This window comes from Nelusetta ayraudi, unplaced genomic scaffold, assembly GCF_046127955.1.
Source record: "Nelusetta ayraudi isolate G7.1 ecotype Tasmania unplaced genomic scaffold, CSIRO-AGI_Nayr_v1 ptg000190l, whole genome shotgun sequence".
Taxonomy (NCBI): Eukaryota; Metazoa; Chordata; class Actinopteri; order Tetraodontiformes; family Monacanthidae; genus Nelusetta; species Nelusetta ayraudi.
Genome location: NW_027466239.1, coordinates 301,769 through 318,317, shown reverse-complemented (window position 1 = coordinate 318,317; position 16,549 = coordinate 301,769). Strand labels below are relative to the sequence as shown.

The window sequence follows — 16,549 nt, the reverse complement described above, 5'->3', positions numbered from 1 at the left end:
TGCTGCTGCTCACACCCAGGGACGCTGGTGGCACGGTGGCAAAAGGGAACCTGCTTGTGCTTCTGGGTGGAAGCCGATTTGGAGCGACGTTTGGAACGGTCAACTCCTCTCAGCCAGCGTGAGCGTCGTCACGGCTACAAGAGGCGGAGTCCCTGAGGTGCGACGCACGTGACTGAACAGCGATTACTCACCTGAGCGGCTCTCTGCTCCGCACGGCGCTGCGTGTCTTCAAGGGAGCTGAGTGGGACCGGCGGGTGTGAAAACATCTTCAGCCTGTCGGCAGGGAAGAGGAGAGGCAGCCCACCGCGGAGAGAAGGTAAGCCATCCAAATGCTCCCATTTAGCTCTGGCTGAGTTAAACCTCATTCAGGTTTTAATTAGGATTTAATGGCACGCTGAAAGATGTTTGTAGGAGGCTTAATGTGACGCTCATGACACTAAATTGTGAAACGATGATGTGTAAGTGAACCCCATAGACAGTTGATAGAGAACAGCTGTTAACCAAGTACAACTTGTTTTGATTTCACCAGCACTTTTGTTAGAAAAACAGTTTTCAGTTCCTACCAGAGCTGGTTTGGACGTGGGCAAAAAAAAACAACCCAAAAACCTCCAATATATTGTTTGAGAAGCTGAGCTGGTCGCTGTGATGCCTGATTGTGATACTGCATTAGTCCAGTGATTCTCAGAATATCTCAGAATATTCAATGGAAAGGTTGAAAGACCCTCTACAACAGCTTCAGAAGCTTCTCAGAGGTCCTTCCATTGCCTCAAAACATCTTCAGTCTTTGTCCGGTGTATCCATGCCTTCCTCTCTGGGCAGTCTCAAGGTTTCCCAGACCTTCCTGAAAGCTAAGAGCAGTTTTCTACGCCTCTGGTGTCCACCACCGCCGTTCCATCAGGCGCCTACAACTGCTTTATTGTAAGGTAGTGCCTCATCATTTTGTAGAGAGCACGTATGGGAGCTCTTCAACATACTGTATGTATTTCTACAAGGTCTGTGTCTGACTGAAGGTTCACAGTTCAGCCAGAATGACCCTCACAGCCAGCACTCATCTCCTCAGCTGCTAACCAAGTGTCTTTGTCTCCTCAGATGTCTCCTCAGACGTCTCCTCAGATGTCTCCTCACACCATCCTGCTTCTGCTGCTGATGGCTTGTGGGATGTTTGGGGAGGTGTGTGAGTGCTTCCCTAACGGCTCACTGGCGCTCTCTTGTGGAGACATGATGCCCTATCATCCACCCTTCAGTCCCTCGACCAACTCCCCACCGTTCACACTGTCCACCTCTAGTGCCACCTTCAGGCCTGGTGGAATCATCACAGGTGGGTTTTTCTCTTCATCAACTGCCCAACTGCATTCGCTGATACTTTGAGAAAGATGCTCAAGAGTCAGGGTCAACTTATTGTCTCTTTGCAGTGACCCTGGAGGTGTCAGGTGGCGTCTCTGCAGAGTTTCAGGGCTTCATGTTGCAGGCCCGCAGTATGGAGGGAAACGGTAAGACACAGTCCAGCCTGTGGGACGGTTGTGGCGTCGCTTTGCTCTTTGATTAAGAGAAGCAATGATAGTAATGACTTGATTTTATATCGCACTTTTCTTGCCAGCTATGCAAAGTGCTCACATTCAAACCATTTGTTAGGTGGTTGTGTTGAACCCGAGTAAGCAGAGACAGAGGTCGAAGCTACGTAGTAAAAAACACAAACACCAGCAGGCAGCCAGATGAGCAGTCAACACTTGTCAACACTTGGCTAACCTGGCAGAGAACAGGCAGGCAGGATTGATCCACCGTTCAGAAGCATGAGGAGTAACAGCCGCTGCTGACTCGACAGGATGTGCTGCAGTCTGGGGGTGGGGGGGACGCAGTGTCTCAGCTCACCTGTAGTAGCAGGTGTGTTGATTGCAGATCGTTTGCAGCTGGTTCCACCTGACCAGGATCTGTAATAGAACACAAGTGGAGGAGAGAGAGAGAGAGAGAGAGAGAGAGAGAGAGAGAGAGAGAGAGAGAGAGAGAGAGAGAGAGAGAGAGAGAGAGAGAGAGAGAGAGCACGGAAAATAATCCAAATCTTAATACCCTGACTGTTTTCTCTTTGGTTATGTAATCAACGTTTGGATTGGATTGAGCACTTTATCAATAAAATATGATTGATTGATTGATTGATTGATTGACTGCAAACATCAGTTGTGTGATTACCCAGGCAACAGATTAAAAAACAATGTATCATCGTGCACCAGCACAAAAACCCCTCAAGATAATCTGCAGTGACGCAGATGAGTTAAGGACGTGATGTTTGTCTTTGTGGTTCCAGATCCGCTGTGGCCTGTTGGAAAGTTCTGCAACATTAACACCACCCAGTTCACCCCCCTCCACTGTAGAAACATGCAAGTATGTCTGGACATTGCATTGCAGAAGAGCTGAAAACACTGCAAGACATTCAAACACTAGCACCAAATACATCTGCTGTCAGATATGGATGCTTTTAGGGTATAAATAATAAATAATGTTGAATTTAATTGAAATCATCTGTAATAACGTGTTTTTTTTTGGATATCATTTAGGACATTTTTCAGTTTTTAATCTGTTGTCTGCAGTGTCCTGGGTGTTGCTGTATATGGCAGCTCCTCTTTGGCTTATTCTATATATTTTGACATTAATCACAGCAACAGTTAAAGGTCCAAGCTGGAGTTTGAGACACTAACAGTTGTTGTGTGGACCCACACAGAACTCGACGGTCAGTCAGGCCTCAGCAGCCAAGAGGAGGAGGATCCAGCTGAGCTGGGAGGCTCCGCTCAGCACCAACTACAGAGAAATCTACTTCAGGTACAGAGTGACCGCTGCGGTGGTCCAGGCCCGGGAGGTCTGAGCCTGCATCAGTTCTGCCTCTTCATCACCAACCGGTCTGCTCCTCATCCACAGTGCCAGCGTGGTCCAGGACTACACCACCTTCTGGACCCAGCTGAAGAGCAGCACCCTGAGGCTGGACAGCAGTGGGAACTCTGTGGCTGCGGTGAGCGACGCCTGCAGACTGAACGCTGCCGTGTGGTTGGCTGGAGGTCCCTGCTGTCATCAACACCCTGCCTCCCTGGTGGGAAGGTCACAGATCTCTTCTGGTTTCAGGTGCTCTCCCCCTTGGCGCTGCTCTCCATCAGTCTTCTGAGTCTGTCTGCATGTTGCTGACAACACTGCCGTTGATGCTGGAGCTGCATTGACGTCCTGACGGTGAATCCTCCGGACTCATGCTCAGGCCTTCCTTGACTTACTTTCCTGTTGGGAGATTTCTACTCGCAGCGGCTTCTGCATCAAGATGATTTAATACGATACAATGTAATCTAATATGATGTCATGTAATAATCCAGTTTATTTGGCAGGAGTGGGACTGCTGCCGTTGACAAGTCTACTGTGACTTGAAATGAACACAGAGAGAAGAGCAAACGTCGGTGTCAGAGTCTCACAACAGTTTATTCTGGGCTGACGGCAACTGCAACACAAAGCCAACAGCATGACAACAGGACAGACACACTGATGAGACAACACGGGGGTAGGGAGGTGAAGCTCTAGCGCCCCCTACAGGGCTGCGTGGGCTCCAGATTGCTACTGGACATCTTCCCCACTGCTACACCAATTGCACATTGCAAAAAAAAATAAGAAAAGTGCTGCAAGTTCTCGAATTCCCTGCTTTCTGATCGTTGCTTTGATGCCTTAGTAAAATATGTGTCGTAACAACTTGTTAAAAGTTGAGCGAGAGTTGAGCGAGCCGTGGTCAGTAGACGTGTTGCATTGCTCGTTTCTGTTTGTTGTGTCCATTAAAATTGTCCAAGTATGACGAGAAGATGAAACGGCAGCGGTGTGGACTGATCTTTCTTCAAAAACACACACTGACGCAAACACCAGGGACCAGAGACCTCTCCTGGTTCACACTGACCACCAAGCTGCTACACAAAGTCACCGTCACAGGGTCACAACCCACCTCCCTGTGTCTGCAGCAGAGATCTACACACATGCAATGAAAGAGTCGAGCGTAAGGCTTCGTGGGGCAGGAGAGGTGGAAGAAGGAGAAGGCAGCTGGAAGACCGCATGAAGGCATTGGGTGGAGGCGGGAGGCGGTGCTAATGAGGTAACGGCTGTCACTGAGTGGAGGCAGGCGTGGAGCTTGGAGCGAAGACTGTGTGGGAACATCAGCAGGGCATTTCAATTCTTAACATCCATCCATCCATCGTCAATACCAGCTTCTTCCAGCAGGGACTGACTCGGGGGTCTGCTGGAGCCTCTCCAGCTGTCAGAGAGTGAGGGCAGGGTCACACCGGCCTTGGCCACTTCATTATCTCTATCCACACACAGACACACAACCACTCACACTCACCTACGGACAATTTAGAGTTTCCGATTCACCTCGCATGCATGTTTTTGGACTTTGGGAGGAAGCTGGAGAACCTGGAGAACCCAGCAGACACAGTGAGTACCTGAAGAACCCAGCAGACACTGGAGAACCCAGCAGGCACCGGAGAACCCAGCAGGGACTGGGAGAACCCTGGAGAACCCAGCAGACACTGGGAACACCTGGAGAACCCAGCAGACACTGGAGAACCCAGCAGACACAGTGAGAACCCTGGAGAACCCAGCAGACACTGGGAACAACTGGAGAACCCAGTAGACACTGGGAGAACCCAGCAGGCACTGGGAGAACCTGGAGAACCCAGCAGACACTGGGAACACCTGGAGAACCCAGCAGACACTGGGAGAACCCTGGAGAACCCAGCAGACACTGGGAGAACCCAGCAGACACAGTGAGAACCCCGGAGAACCCAGCAGACACTGGGAACACCTGGAGAACCCAGCAGACACTGGAGAACCCAGCAGACACAGTGAGAACCCTGGAGAACCCAGCAGACACTGGGAGAACCTGGAGAACCCAGCAGACACTGGGAACACCTGGAGAACCCAGCAGACACAGTGAGAACCCTGGAGAACCCAGCAGACACTGGGAACACCTGGAGAACCCAGCAGACACTGGAGAACCCAGCAGACACAGTGAGAACCCTGGAGAACCCAGCAGACACTGGGAGAACATGCAAACTACCCTGGGAATGGAAGCCAGGACCTTCTTGCTGTGAGGCGGCAGTGCTGCTAACCACTGCGCCACCGTGTGGGCCATTTTTAATGATATGTACAGTGTATTAAAAAGATCTGTGACCAGTGACATGGACGCTGTGCACATGCCAGCATCAGGTCGGGGTTGCTGAAGCGTTTAAAATGCTCAAGTTTTGCACCCACAGTGGTTTGACCATTGTTTCAGAGCTATAAAAATAATAATAATAATAATATTTCAAGTATCTGTATTAATACTGCAGGAGAGTGAGTGCTGGCAGCTCAAGACAAGACAACAGCCAAGTGATGACAGAGGACAGAGGGGGTGGGGGTGGGGGTGGGGTAGGGGGCTCCTGGAGGGTCCGCAGCCACTCAGAGATCATAGAGGACCTCCAGCACCGTGGCCAGGGACCAGGCCTGGGTCTCGCAGCTGAAGGGGCAGTACTGGCCGTTCTCATTGGTCAGCTCTGGGAGACCCTTCCATGGAGACCTGAGAGGGAGCAGAGCGCAGTCACACGTCAACTCTCACACACTTCAGTCTCAGTCAAAGGGAAATAAATTCTCCATTTAACCACTAGGGGGTTGCCGGACTCGTCGGGACTTTCTCCTGTGTGAAGGAGTCTGCGTGTGGCGGTCGTACCTCTCCAGGTGGGTGTAATGTCGGGACAGGATGTTCTTGACCAGGGTGATGGTTGCGTTGTAGGCGTCGTCTCCCAGCTTCTTGGCAAAGTAGAGCTTGGCTCGCAGGAAGTAGCCGACCGGCCACAGCCACTCCTGCAAACACACGCAGACGATGGGGTCTGGTTCCACGCACTGCATGCATGAGGACAGACTTGGACCTGATGGACCCCGGTCCACTTACAAGGTCCACTAAGCTGCACGTGCTTCAAGGTGCTTTGTGTGTGCAAAAACATCTGGATGTCCAATAAAAAAAAATATATATATATTTTTTTATAACAATTAAATGTCAAACACCATTTTAAAAATGTAAAAATGTTTAGAACTGCATTGCTGTGTTTGCTGTCATGAGTTTGAAAGCATGAAATGAGAAATTACATTTAAAGGTCCATTGTGTAAAATTTTGGTTAATTTCTGATTTTTATATTGGAATAACTTCACATACAGTCCATAAATACATTAATATAGGTATATAATCGCAGTACAGTAGAAGTAATTTGGTTTTCCTTGCCTTACACAGTTGTCATATATATATATGAGACTCTCCATAGACCAATAAGGGTCCCAGTGCTCCCAGTTAGCTGCCATCTTGCACTGCCATATTTCTAAGGAAGCCTGGTGTGGACAATCCAGCTGCCTGACAGCATAGAGTTTCGTATTTAGAGCAACTGCTCCAGTCTTCAAATAAACCAACGAAGAAGAAGGTGGACGAGGTGTCCAGGTCTGGGTGCTCAGGCCACCGTAGTTCACTGGCAAGCTCAGGAGGGGGACCGGGAGTGAAAGAGGCTGCAATCTAAAATGTGACCACTGGATGTCGCAGTTTCTTCTTCAAAATCTCCAAATATCACACGCTGGCCCTTTAAACCAACAGCAGCAGCAGCTCTGTAATGCTTCAGAGGAACTTCTAGAACTGCTGGTTCCCCTGACTGCATGTGACGGTTCCCCTTACATTATGTTCCACATAATGACAAACTGAAAGAGAGCTAAATAGTGCTAATGATAGAAGTACTGTTAATGGTCTCTCTGCTACAGTAGAAGCGTAGTTGTTCCACTCACTGGTCCTTGGTGGTAGTTGAAGCCCCTGGCCAGGTTATAGTTGTCATTGTCCAGGGCGTTGTCGTAGACGCCGCAGTACACCATGTCGCTGGCGGGACAACACAGAGGCCGTGGTGAGCGAGAGCGCCACCCTCAGACAAATCTGCGTGTATACGAGTGTAAGTGCAGTACTCAGGGTCGAGGGTCTTCATCCCCAGGGGTCCCAGGAGCTTCTTCTCAGCCACCTCCAGGGCTTCCCAGGCTCTCTCCACGGTGAACAGCTCTGGGGCCTGTCAGCACAGAGGCAGGGTGAGCAGCACGCCACAGCCCACTGGATCCACACTGGGAGACCTCGGCCCGACCAGTACTCACCACCACCATGGCAATGGTGAAGTTGGGCCTCAGCTGGTAGTCGCACCAGGGGCTGGACGCTCCATGGGTGTCTTTGTAGATGCCTCTCTTGTGCACCAGGTCAGGGCGTTTCTCATTGGGGTCGTGAGGGTCCCTGGACACCCAGAACCCTGCTTCGAAGGACTGCTGGAGCTGCTGGTCCCACTGGGAGTAGGAGACGAACACCAGCTGACCTGGAAGGACGGCGGTGGCGGCGTTAATCACACGGCGTGCTCGGATTCTCTCCCGAGGTGTCTGGGTGGTTATGAGCCGGTCGTACCGTCCCTGTGAACCTGAGCTCCGTCGTAAGGGAAGAGGCCTTTGGCGTGGAGCTCCACCAACCAGCGCACGGTCGATTTACTGAGGCCCACGATTTCCACCGGTGCTCCGTCTCTGGACAGCACAGAGGACACACACTCAGTCACACCGATGGAGCCCTTTAATATCTCTTAGTCTGGGACATAGTGCTGTAGTCAGGACGGCACCAACCCAGACCAAGACCTTATCAAGACTAGAGAGCATCGAGATGGAGACCAGACCAAGACATTTGGGGTTGGAGACCATGGCTGTGTCTCCATTCAGGGTCTGCATCCTTCGAAGGAAGCATCCTCCGTCTGAAGGAAGCGTCCTCCCAAGGACCCGGCCCAGAAGGACCAACCAAACCCTGCCTCCTCTGGTAACCACCTGGGACGGTCTAGCCTCCGGCGTATCTCCTGGTTGCGTCACCGCCGTTCCCTCCTGCTGGCCAACCCCGGAAGTGACGTTTTCATAGCATCAAGCTAACCATTGGTTCGCGCCAACGCGTAAAAACCCTGCGTTAAAAACTGAATACTTGATGTGAAATTTCAATACTTCAATTTATACGTGGTGTCTTTGCCAGTAGATGGCGCTAATTTCAGCTGACTTCCCAGGATCCCAGGATGCTTTGCAGCAGCACGCAAAGCATCCTGGGATACAGCAGGAGGTGAAGGATAGTAGCGGTGCAGCCTTGGAATGGGCTAACAGTAGGACGCATTCCCAGTACGCATTTGGAGCGTCCTTCGGACTTTTGGGAAGTGGGAGGAGCCTTCGTGCAGTGCTGTGACTCAACTTCCTTTCAAAATGCAGCCTTCCAAGGATGCAGAGACTAGACTGAGGAACAGCCCAAGACCAGACCAAGACTTTGTACATCCGAGGAAAATCACAACAAAACAGAAAAAATGTCCCATGATGTGTTTTTTATATTCATCTGCTGCTGCTCCACTACCCCCCCCCCAAGCCACATTTTACAACCCAACAGTCAAACAGTTACGGCGCTGTGTGTCAGATTAGCAATGTAGTGTAATAATTAGTTATTATCGTGTAATAATCTGCAGTGATTGTGCGAGCGGATAACGTAGGAGGTTTATGTTGTTGAGAGAGTGACTGTGTGTGTGTGTGTGTGTGTGTGTGTGTGTGTGTGTGTGTGTGTGTGTGCTACCGTGGCGTGGCGGGCATGCCCTTGTTCCTGGCTCTCTCGCTCTCTCCCATCTTGTCCATCCAGGTGCCGCAGTTGAAGCGGTTTCCTCCGCTCACAAAGCCGGTGGTGGGCTCCACTCTGGCCGTCACGCTGAACCCTGGCGAGGAGCAGAGAGGAGTCGGCACTCAACAACTGATGGCTGGAGACCGGCAGCATTCCACTGACCAACACAACTTGTGAAAAGTAAAAAACCTAAAGAAAATGTGAAGGTCTTCTACCTTCATCTCTCATATGCATGTCAATCTTGGGTCCTGCGTTCCTCTCTCGGAAGCAGATTCCCTCCAGGTGGCGCTGCATAGCTTCTTGTATCACATCATACAGGGGCTGCTCCTGTGCCCACAAACAATCGTAGAAATCTGTGTAAATGTGGATGCACTTTACCTGAGCCAGTGGTGATAGGATGCAAGATCATTCTTCCACTCAGGAGCTGCGTTTCCATGACAGTGTTTAGCAAAATAAAAGTCACATTTCTAAAGTTTCCACTGAACGGTGTGAAGCACATAAGGCAGAATTCTGGTCAAATCTGATCCTGGCCATTGGCCAACATCTCACCCAGACCTCATTTCCAGCTTGCTTTGTCCTATGATGGACCACAGGTGCATAATGCACATGTGTTCTATATATATATTTTTTGAATTATACAACCACAAAATCCATTCGTGTTGGTGGCTTGAAAATGTGTCGGTGTGTGTGTGTGTGTGTGTGTGTGTGTGTGTGTGTGTGTGTGTGTGTGTGTATGTGTGTGTGTGCTGCACCTACCACCTCTCCAGGTTTGCAGGGTTCACAGTCATCGGTTGGGTACATGCGGGACACGGGGCAGCGCAGGATGTCGTGGCCCTGAGGGACGTGGTTGGCGTAGTCCTGCACACCAGCACAACAAGTCAGCCAGAGGACTCAGAGCCATCTGGATATATGCACAGATAGACTGTACATAGATAGATACAGATATATGTGTATAGATATATAGATATAATTAGATATAGGTAAATATAGATATAGACATATAGAGATAGATAGATAGCTATATATATATATACATATATATATATATTGATATAGATAGATATTGATATAGATAGATAAATAGGTAGACAGATATAATTGATATAGATAGATAGAAATTGATATAGATAGATAGATAGATAGATATTGATATAGATAGATATTGATATATAGACAGATAGATATTGATATAGATAGATAGATAGATATTGATATAGATAGATAGATATTGATGTAGATAGATAGATGTACTTTACTGATCCCAAAATGGGAAACTACACTGTTGCAGCACTAAAAAAAACCTAGCAAACCACCAATCATCAACTATACAGCAGTTATAAAAACACAGAGAGCAATCCAAGTACAACAAACAACCGAAGCAGTTGTGCAGGAGACAGTCAGACTGTGCAGAAGCAGGGATAAGCCAGGTTCTCTCAACCATGGGAGAGTACACAGGCTCCTCCCCAGCAGCCTCTCACCTGGACGCACTGCAACCACCACCATACGGCATCGCGGCAGTTGAATCGAGCGCAGCGGCCTTCGCCCAGCAGGTTGGGGATCAAGCCGTGGCGCAGTGTGGCGGCGAAGGCCAGGATGATGTTCCTGTGGTGGCAGAAGGAGTTCAGAGTCAGGGCGGCTCAAAGAGACGAGGACAGCAGGATAGAAACGTACAATCCAGCTGCCTGACAGCACGTTTGGTAGTTAGAGTGAACGCTCACTTCCTAAAATAAACCAACAAAGAAGAAGATGGACAAGAAACAAAAAACGGAATTCAGATTTGGGTGCGCAGGCCACTGTAGTTCACTGGCAAGCTCCATTGAGGGAGATAGAGTGAAAGGCACTGCAGTCTCAAATGTAACCACTTCACGTCGCTGTTTATCCGAAAAATCTCCAAATATTACACACTTGACCTTTGGGTTTCAATACAAGGCCTTTGGAGAACATGTAGTTTCCAATGATAGAGTGGAGTGGATGGAAAGGCAGGTTATTAAACACATAGTTCACAAGGTCAGCTCTTAGCTGTCTGGAAAAAAACTGCACCTTTGTTCTGCTGTAAGCAAATAATAACCACTCCATCCCGTCACATAAACCAACGGTTATTGAGCCAGCTGCAGAGCCACGTACGCACCGAGCCTCAGTGTGCCTCCCGGTGAGCAGCATCAGGCCTCGCAGGGCGATGAACGTGTCTCTGCCCCAGCAGCGGAAAATCCCAGCCGAGAAGTGAGGAAGACCTTGGACAGTCGAGGAGAACATTCACTCATGGTCATCTCGACTTTAAGCTGACAAGTCATTGACAACACAACACACACACACACACACACACACACACACACAGACACACACACACAGACACACACACACACACACACACACAATACCGAAGAATCGCAATTTAAATTGAACCGGGGTCCAAAAAAATCGTACAAGGATGGGATCAGGAGAAAAGCATGTCGTCCCAGCCTCCAACACCACCACTGATTGTCAATGCAATAGTCACAAGGGGAGGACCACCATCAGCCTCGGCTGTCTGTCTGTCTGTCTGTCTGTCTGTCTGTCATTCACACCAAATAAAACATCATTCACTCATTCATTGAGGAAGTACCTGCAGCCAGCGACACGCAGCACTGCTCCTTCTCGTCTGTGATTGGACTGACGCGATAGGGGACGTCGTCCAACTTGCTGGAGAGAGGAGGGAGGGCGGGGAAGCGGCCCACGCTGCACATCTGCACCGAGCCCAGCGCCAGGTGGCGCACCAAGCTGGAGCCGTTCTGCACGAAGCTGTTGGAACGGGACCGCGAGTGAGCGAGTGAGCGAGTGAGCGAGCGAGCGAGTGGGTCTGAGCGGGACCGCCGACGGCTCGCCGGGGCCGCGGTCTCCTCACCCACCTGGACATGAGCTTGAAGGTGGCCTCCAGAGCCGTGGTGTACGTGGACACCAGGATGGCGTCAAAGTAGCAAGGGATGAGGTAGCGCGGGGTGTGCTTCAAGTAGGTGAACATGGCTGCCAACCACTGGCCCACCTGCACACACCCAGGGACACACGTAGGCCAACATGAGTTCAAACCATTGGCTGCTAACAACAGTAGTAAACAGTCGAGGTCTCAGAAAATGTTTTTTTTATTTTTATTTTTTTACAGGTCTATCTATACCAGGCGTGGCAAACTATGGCCCGGGGGCCATATGCGGCCGGCCCGCCAAACTTGAAGAAATTATGATATTAATAGTCAGTAAGTCATAAAATAGCTGCAACCACTTTTTTTTGTGTGTTTTCAGAGTCATTTCAATAAAGAGCCAAATGGGGCTTCAAAGACACTGACTTTGTTTCAATGGAAAATCTATCATGGGATGGGTAGAAAATGTGATTTAATGTCAATGGAAAATGAACCAAAGCAAAGCTACAGCCAAATCAGTGTCATTGAAGCCCCACCAGGGTGTTGAGCTCTTTATTGAAATGACTCTGAAAACACTGGAAACATGGAGGAAATACAGATATTTCACGATTTACTGATTATTCATAGAACTTCTTCAAGGTTGGCGAATTCAGACGAATTATAAAGCTTAACAGGCCCCATATGGCCCCCCGGGCCGTAGTTTGCCCACCCCTGCACTAGACGAATACAGGGGCTCCGCTAATGATAAACTCAACATGAAGACAGCAAAGGGTCTTGAGCCTGCTTATGGAAACATGAGCAGCCTGTGCAGCCCTCAAGAGGTGCAGCTCACAGTGACCAGTGGACCACCTCACCTGAGCCACTGGACCCTCCTTGTGGACCAGTCTGCTGGAGACAAAGTCAATGAGCCAGTCGCCCTGTCTGAGGTTGGCACACAGCGGGTGGCCCAGGTCGTTGTTGGGCCGGACGTCAGCCAGCACGGACATCAGACCTGCACACACAACAGTCTTTGGCAAGGACTATTTTTTCTTCAGCAGCCCAGTGTGCACTGGTGCTCTTCCCTGCACCACCATCAGGTGAAACAAACTGTCCACCGGATGCTCATTCTTCACCTCCTACCTTGCAGTCCAGCGTACTTGAGGGTCTCCCACCCTGGGATGCTGTAGCAGCCACCACTGTCCTCCTGCTCCTCTGACTCACAGCGGAACAGCAGGACGTTGAGGTCGGCCAGCGTCAGCGTGGACATCAGCCTGTGGAGAAGAATGGTGCCACAACAGACATTGTTCTGGTTCATTGCTGAGCTGTTAGACGACCAGCTGGAGTTGTAGTACTGGAGACGCCTGTGGTTGTAATTTCGCACTGTACAAAGAAGAGTTGATTGGTTGATTGATGTGTAAAGGTTTGAGTTTGGGGAATAAGAGGTTCTTGATGCTTTGAGGAGCTTTTTTTTTTTATAACGGTGGGCCTGGTTCCACAGTGGGTCAGCCGGTCGCCCAGCAGACCTACTGGGTGGTTCCAAAGCTTTCCTGTACCATCTTGACCTGCCTGCCTCCAGCTTGAGGATCTGGGTGCATGTTTGAAAACAGGAGGTCCAGTTCCACAGGAAGTTGAAAGGCGCTGACTCACTGCGCCAGTGGTTTCTGCAGTGCCTCCGGGACGCTGTCGTCTGCCACGCTGCCCTTCTTGTACTTTGGGCTGAACTGTGAGAGATAGTAGCGCAGTACCCCCACCATCCTCTGGGCCGTGGGGTCCAGGCTGACCCTGTGGGGATGAGGACACAGAAGCAGTGGCGTAGTTCCCAATGACTGTACAACCACTGAAAAAAGATACCTACCAGGAGGAGGAAGTGGCGACGCTTCCGAAAATCATTGCAGATGACTTGATGTCATACTTGACAACAGCTTCACTGTATTTTCCCCCTTTTCTCTCCTTCTTCTTCTTCAGTTATTACTTATTATGTATATATATATATATATAAATATATATATATATATATATATATATATACATATCTATACACACTTGTTTCGAGTTACCTGTGTTACCATGCGTTATACCTGGTAACACAGGTAGATCTCTCTCTCTCTCTCTCTCTCTCTCTCTCTCTCTCTCATATATATTTTTTTTAAAGGAGACTGCAGTGCTGCAGCAAAGGGGAGGATGCTGACACGCTTGCGTAGTGCAGAAGGCGGTGTGTCCTACCTGAAGGCGATGACGCTGCCAGGCGTCAGGTTCTGGAAGGTGATCTCCTGAACAAACTCTGATCTGCCTTTGGAGGTGACTCCAGCCCTCTTCACCACCGCGCTCTCCTCCAGCTACGCAGGAGTGAGAGTGCACACGGAGCGGCGTATGAATGGAGGGCCCGGTCGATTGAGGTCATGGCTGAATGTGAGGCGGGAGTGCTTACAGGGATGTGTTCTTTGATCTCCACAGTGTACTCTGGCATGCCGTTGATGTAGCGCTCGTCCTTCTTGTAGCTCCCAGCGTCCCGTGCCACGGTCCTGGCTTCCAGCACCACTTCCTCGATCTTCCCTGAGGACGGCAGAGGAATACGCACCAAACACCTTCAGAAATTTGGACCAAAGGAGAAACAATGGAGTGGACTCCGTCCTACACGCTGACCGCGTCGCCACATACCAGGTATGAACATGGGTGGCACGTCGGAGCCATACTGGTGGTGTTTGGGGTTCCAGAAGGCCGTCCTGCTCACCGTCACCACAGACTGGTGTGTGCTGGGACAGTGGCGAGTCACTGCCACAATGTCCGCATCCACCTGGTCTACATACACCTGGGAAGAAGACGCGATAAGACGAGAGAGTTCCCTGGTTGCAAACATCAGTATGCAGGTAAGAAGGAAAAGACGTGAATTCCCCCCTCGCCCCTTGCAGCACTTTCACCTCATACATCATACAAGCTGCAAAAGTACAGGAAACAGGCTTTCACACTCTTGGATATGAACACTGTATACTGGACAGACGCTCATCATGCTACCTGTATGAATCCCATGGCCGCCAGCTCCTGGTGCAGCTTGTTGAGAGCCAGTTTCCCAGCGATGATGCCAGACCGAGGGCCCACCTCCCCCAGGGAGCTGGGCACGGCTGCAGGGTTCCACTTGGGATAGAGACGCTCCTCCTTCACCACCGAGATCTGCACACCGCCACACACACACACACACACACACACACACACAGGTGACGCAGACAAGCAGGACTCACACTGTATACTACTACTGTATATAGCTTTGTGTGTGCATATATATATATATGCACATATTTTATACATATATACTGTATGTGTATAAGTAAATGTATTACATATGTATACAAATATACATACATAAATGTATATACATATACGTATGCGTGTGTAAACTTATATATGTATATTTTTATACATATACATGTGTGTATGTATATATGTGTATATGCATACATATATTTATACATAGATGTATATACTGTACATATGCATGTATGTGTGTGTAAACATATATATGTATATGTTATATATATGTGTGTGTATGTGTATATATGTATATAAACATATATTTATATACATATGTGTGTGTGTAAACGTATATGTATATGTATGTATATATACATATATATGTATGCATATATTTACATACGCGAGTGTGTGTGTGTGTGTGTGTGTGTGTGTGTGTGTGTGTGTGTGTGTGTGTGTGTGTTGATGGCTGACCTGGTGTGGCACCATCTCATCGTATCCTCTGGTGGACCCGGTGGCACAGCAGGCCATGGAGACCATGGCAGAGCTCGGCAGGGAGTCCAGAGCTGAGCGCAGCTGTGTTTGAAACACACGAAATTCAGAGGAAATCAAAATCATCGGTCAAAAGAAAATGTGTTCCCTTGCGTCGTCATTCCCGGACCCCACCTGTATGGGGCACTCGTTGTCATGGGTCACATCCAGGAACATGGCGTGTGCGATGGAGGGCATCAGTGGGCGGAGACTGGGCTGGACGAACGCTCCGACCGGCTCGCCCCCGTAGCGGTGCACCAGACGGCCTTCCTCGTGGCTGTCGCCCGCCGACATGGCCTCTGCACACAGGGAGTCCGTGAGAGGCAGGACAACCCAGGCCCGGCACGCAGTCCAGTGCAGCGCCGAGCCACACGTCACCTCACACACACACACACACACACACACACACACACAGGCAGAGCAGCTGCAGGCGTTTGGCTCCATATGTTCCAATGCTACACGCAACTGGACGACCAGGGCGTAAACAGATGTCACTGGTGACCACCCGTCCAGGTGTGTGTCTTTGTGTAGCGGAGTGTCTGTCGTTTGTTGGAATCAAATCTCAGATTTTGGAGTCACTGACTGAAACATTCCATATATAATTACCTTCTTTAGGACACTTTCCCACCTTCTGAGCCCCTGCTGAGCTCTCTGCTCTGCTCCTAATACTGTAATTACTGTATAGTTTATTTTCTGTTTTAGTTTTAGTGCTGCAACACTGCAGTTTCATCTATCTATCTATCCATCTATCTATCCATCCATCCATGTATCCATCTATCTATCCATCCATCTATCTATCAATCCATCCATCTATCTAGTATCTATCTATCTATCTCTCCATCTATCTATCCATCCATCTATCCATGTATCCATCTATCTAGTATCTATCTAGTATCTATCTATCTATCCATCCATGTATCCATCCATCTATCCATCCATCCATCTATCTAGTATCTATCTATCTATCTCTCCATCTATTTATCCATCCATCTATCTATCCATCCATCTATCTAGTATCTGTCTAGTATCTATCTATCTATCCATCCATGTATCCATCTATCAATGTATCCATCTATCTATCCATCCATCCATCTAGTATCTATCTATCTATCTATCTATCTCTCTATCTATCTATCCATCCATGTATCCATCTATCAATGTATCCATCTATCTATCTATCCATCTATCTAGTATCTATCTATCTATCTATCGAATTTTATCCA

The 16,549-nt window shown here is 49.2% G+C and overlaps 2 protein-coding genes across 41 annotated transcripts in view; one reads left to right on the top strand and one right to left on the bottom strand.

Moving 5' to 3' along the window:
• Nucleotides 1–708: 708 nt before the first annotated feature.
• Nucleotides 709–3,827, top strand: LOC142881337 (putative ferric-chelate reductase 1). Of its 2 annotated transcripts, XM_076015605.1 has the most exons (6): nt 709–1,318; nt 1,413–1,490; nt 2,300–2,376; nt 2,714–2,811; nt 2,908–2,998; nt 3,109–3,827. In XM_076015605.1, exons 1-6 carry the CDS (start codon nt 1,090–1,092, stop codon nt 3,166–3,168), a joined length of 633 nt encoding a protein of 210 aa, XP_075871720.1. In that variant the 5' UTR covers nt 709–1,089; the 3' UTR covers nt 3,169–3,827. The 2 variants fall into 2 exon arrangements, with proteins under 2 accessions (XP_075871720.1, XP_075871719.1); XM_076015604.1 differs by having other exon boundaries at nt 2,908–3,827.
• The window catches only part of agla (amylo-alpha-1, 6-glucosidase, 4-alpha-glucanotransferase a), a 27,041-nt gene continuing 13,923 nt past the window's right edge, over nt 3,432–16,549 (bottom strand). For 3 of the 39 annotated variants that reach the window (XM_076015603.1, XM_076015602.1, XM_076015562.1), the window contains 24 exons: nt 15,462–15,625; nt 15,270–15,371; nt 14,562–14,717; nt 14,208–14,358; nt 13,978–14,102; nt 13,773–13,885; nt 13,197–13,331; nt 12,690–12,820; nt 12,425–12,561; nt 11,566–11,699; nt 11,283–11,458; nt 10,809–10,911; nt 10,159–10,282; nt 9,437–9,538; nt 8,896–9,007; nt 8,639–8,774; nt 7,460–7,572; nt 7,162–7,373; nt 6,982–7,079; nt 6,811–6,898; nt 5,717–5,850; nt 4,647–5,566; nt 4,549–4,567; nt 3,432–4,451 (listed from right to left, as the gene is read on the bottom strand). In XM_076015603.1, coding sequence (XP_075871718.1) covers nt 5,449–5,566; nt 5,717–5,850; nt 6,811–6,898; nt 6,982–7,079; nt 7,162–7,373; nt 7,460–7,572; nt 8,639–8,774; nt 8,896–9,007; nt 9,437–9,538; nt 10,159–10,282; nt 10,809–10,911; nt 11,283–11,458; nt 11,566–11,699; nt 12,425–12,561; nt 12,690–12,820; nt 13,197–13,331; nt 13,773–13,885; nt 13,978–14,102; nt 14,208–14,358; nt 14,562–14,717; nt 15,270–15,371; nt 15,462–15,625 — 2,864 coding nt within the window. In that variant the 3' untranslated portion in view covers nt 3,432–4,451; nt 4,549–4,567; nt 4,647–5,448. Of the gene's footprint in view, nt 4,452–4,548; nt 5,567–5,716; nt 5,851–6,810; nt 6,899–6,981; nt 7,080–7,161; nt 7,374–7,459; nt 7,573–8,638; nt 8,775–8,895; nt 9,008–9,436; nt 9,539–10,158; nt 10,283–10,808; nt 10,912–11,282; nt 11,459–11,565; nt 11,700–12,424; nt 12,562–12,689; nt 12,821–13,196; nt 13,332–13,772; nt 13,886–13,977; nt 14,103–14,207; nt 14,359–14,561; nt 14,718–15,269; nt 15,372–15,461; nt 15,626–16,549 lie in introns of all 39 variants that reach the window. The other 36 variants (XM_076015592.1, XM_076015593.1, XM_076015582.1 and 33 more) reach the window with 36 other exon arrangements.

Excerpts from the sequence above, each read along its gene's own strand:
- LOC142881337 (XM_076015604.1), top strand. The coding sequence starts at position 1,090 with ATGTCTCCTCAGACGTCTCCTCAGATGTCTCCTCACACCATCCTGCTT. Across the intron at positions 1,319-1,412 it reads GCCTGGTGGAATCATCACAG|TGACCCTGGAGGTGTCAGGT; the intron begins GTGGGTTTTTCT and ends GTCTCTTTGCAG. Across the intron at positions 2,812-2,907 it reads TACAGAGAAATCTACTTCAG|TGCCAGCGTGGTCCAGGACT; the intron begins GTACAGAGTGAC and ends CCTCATCCACAG.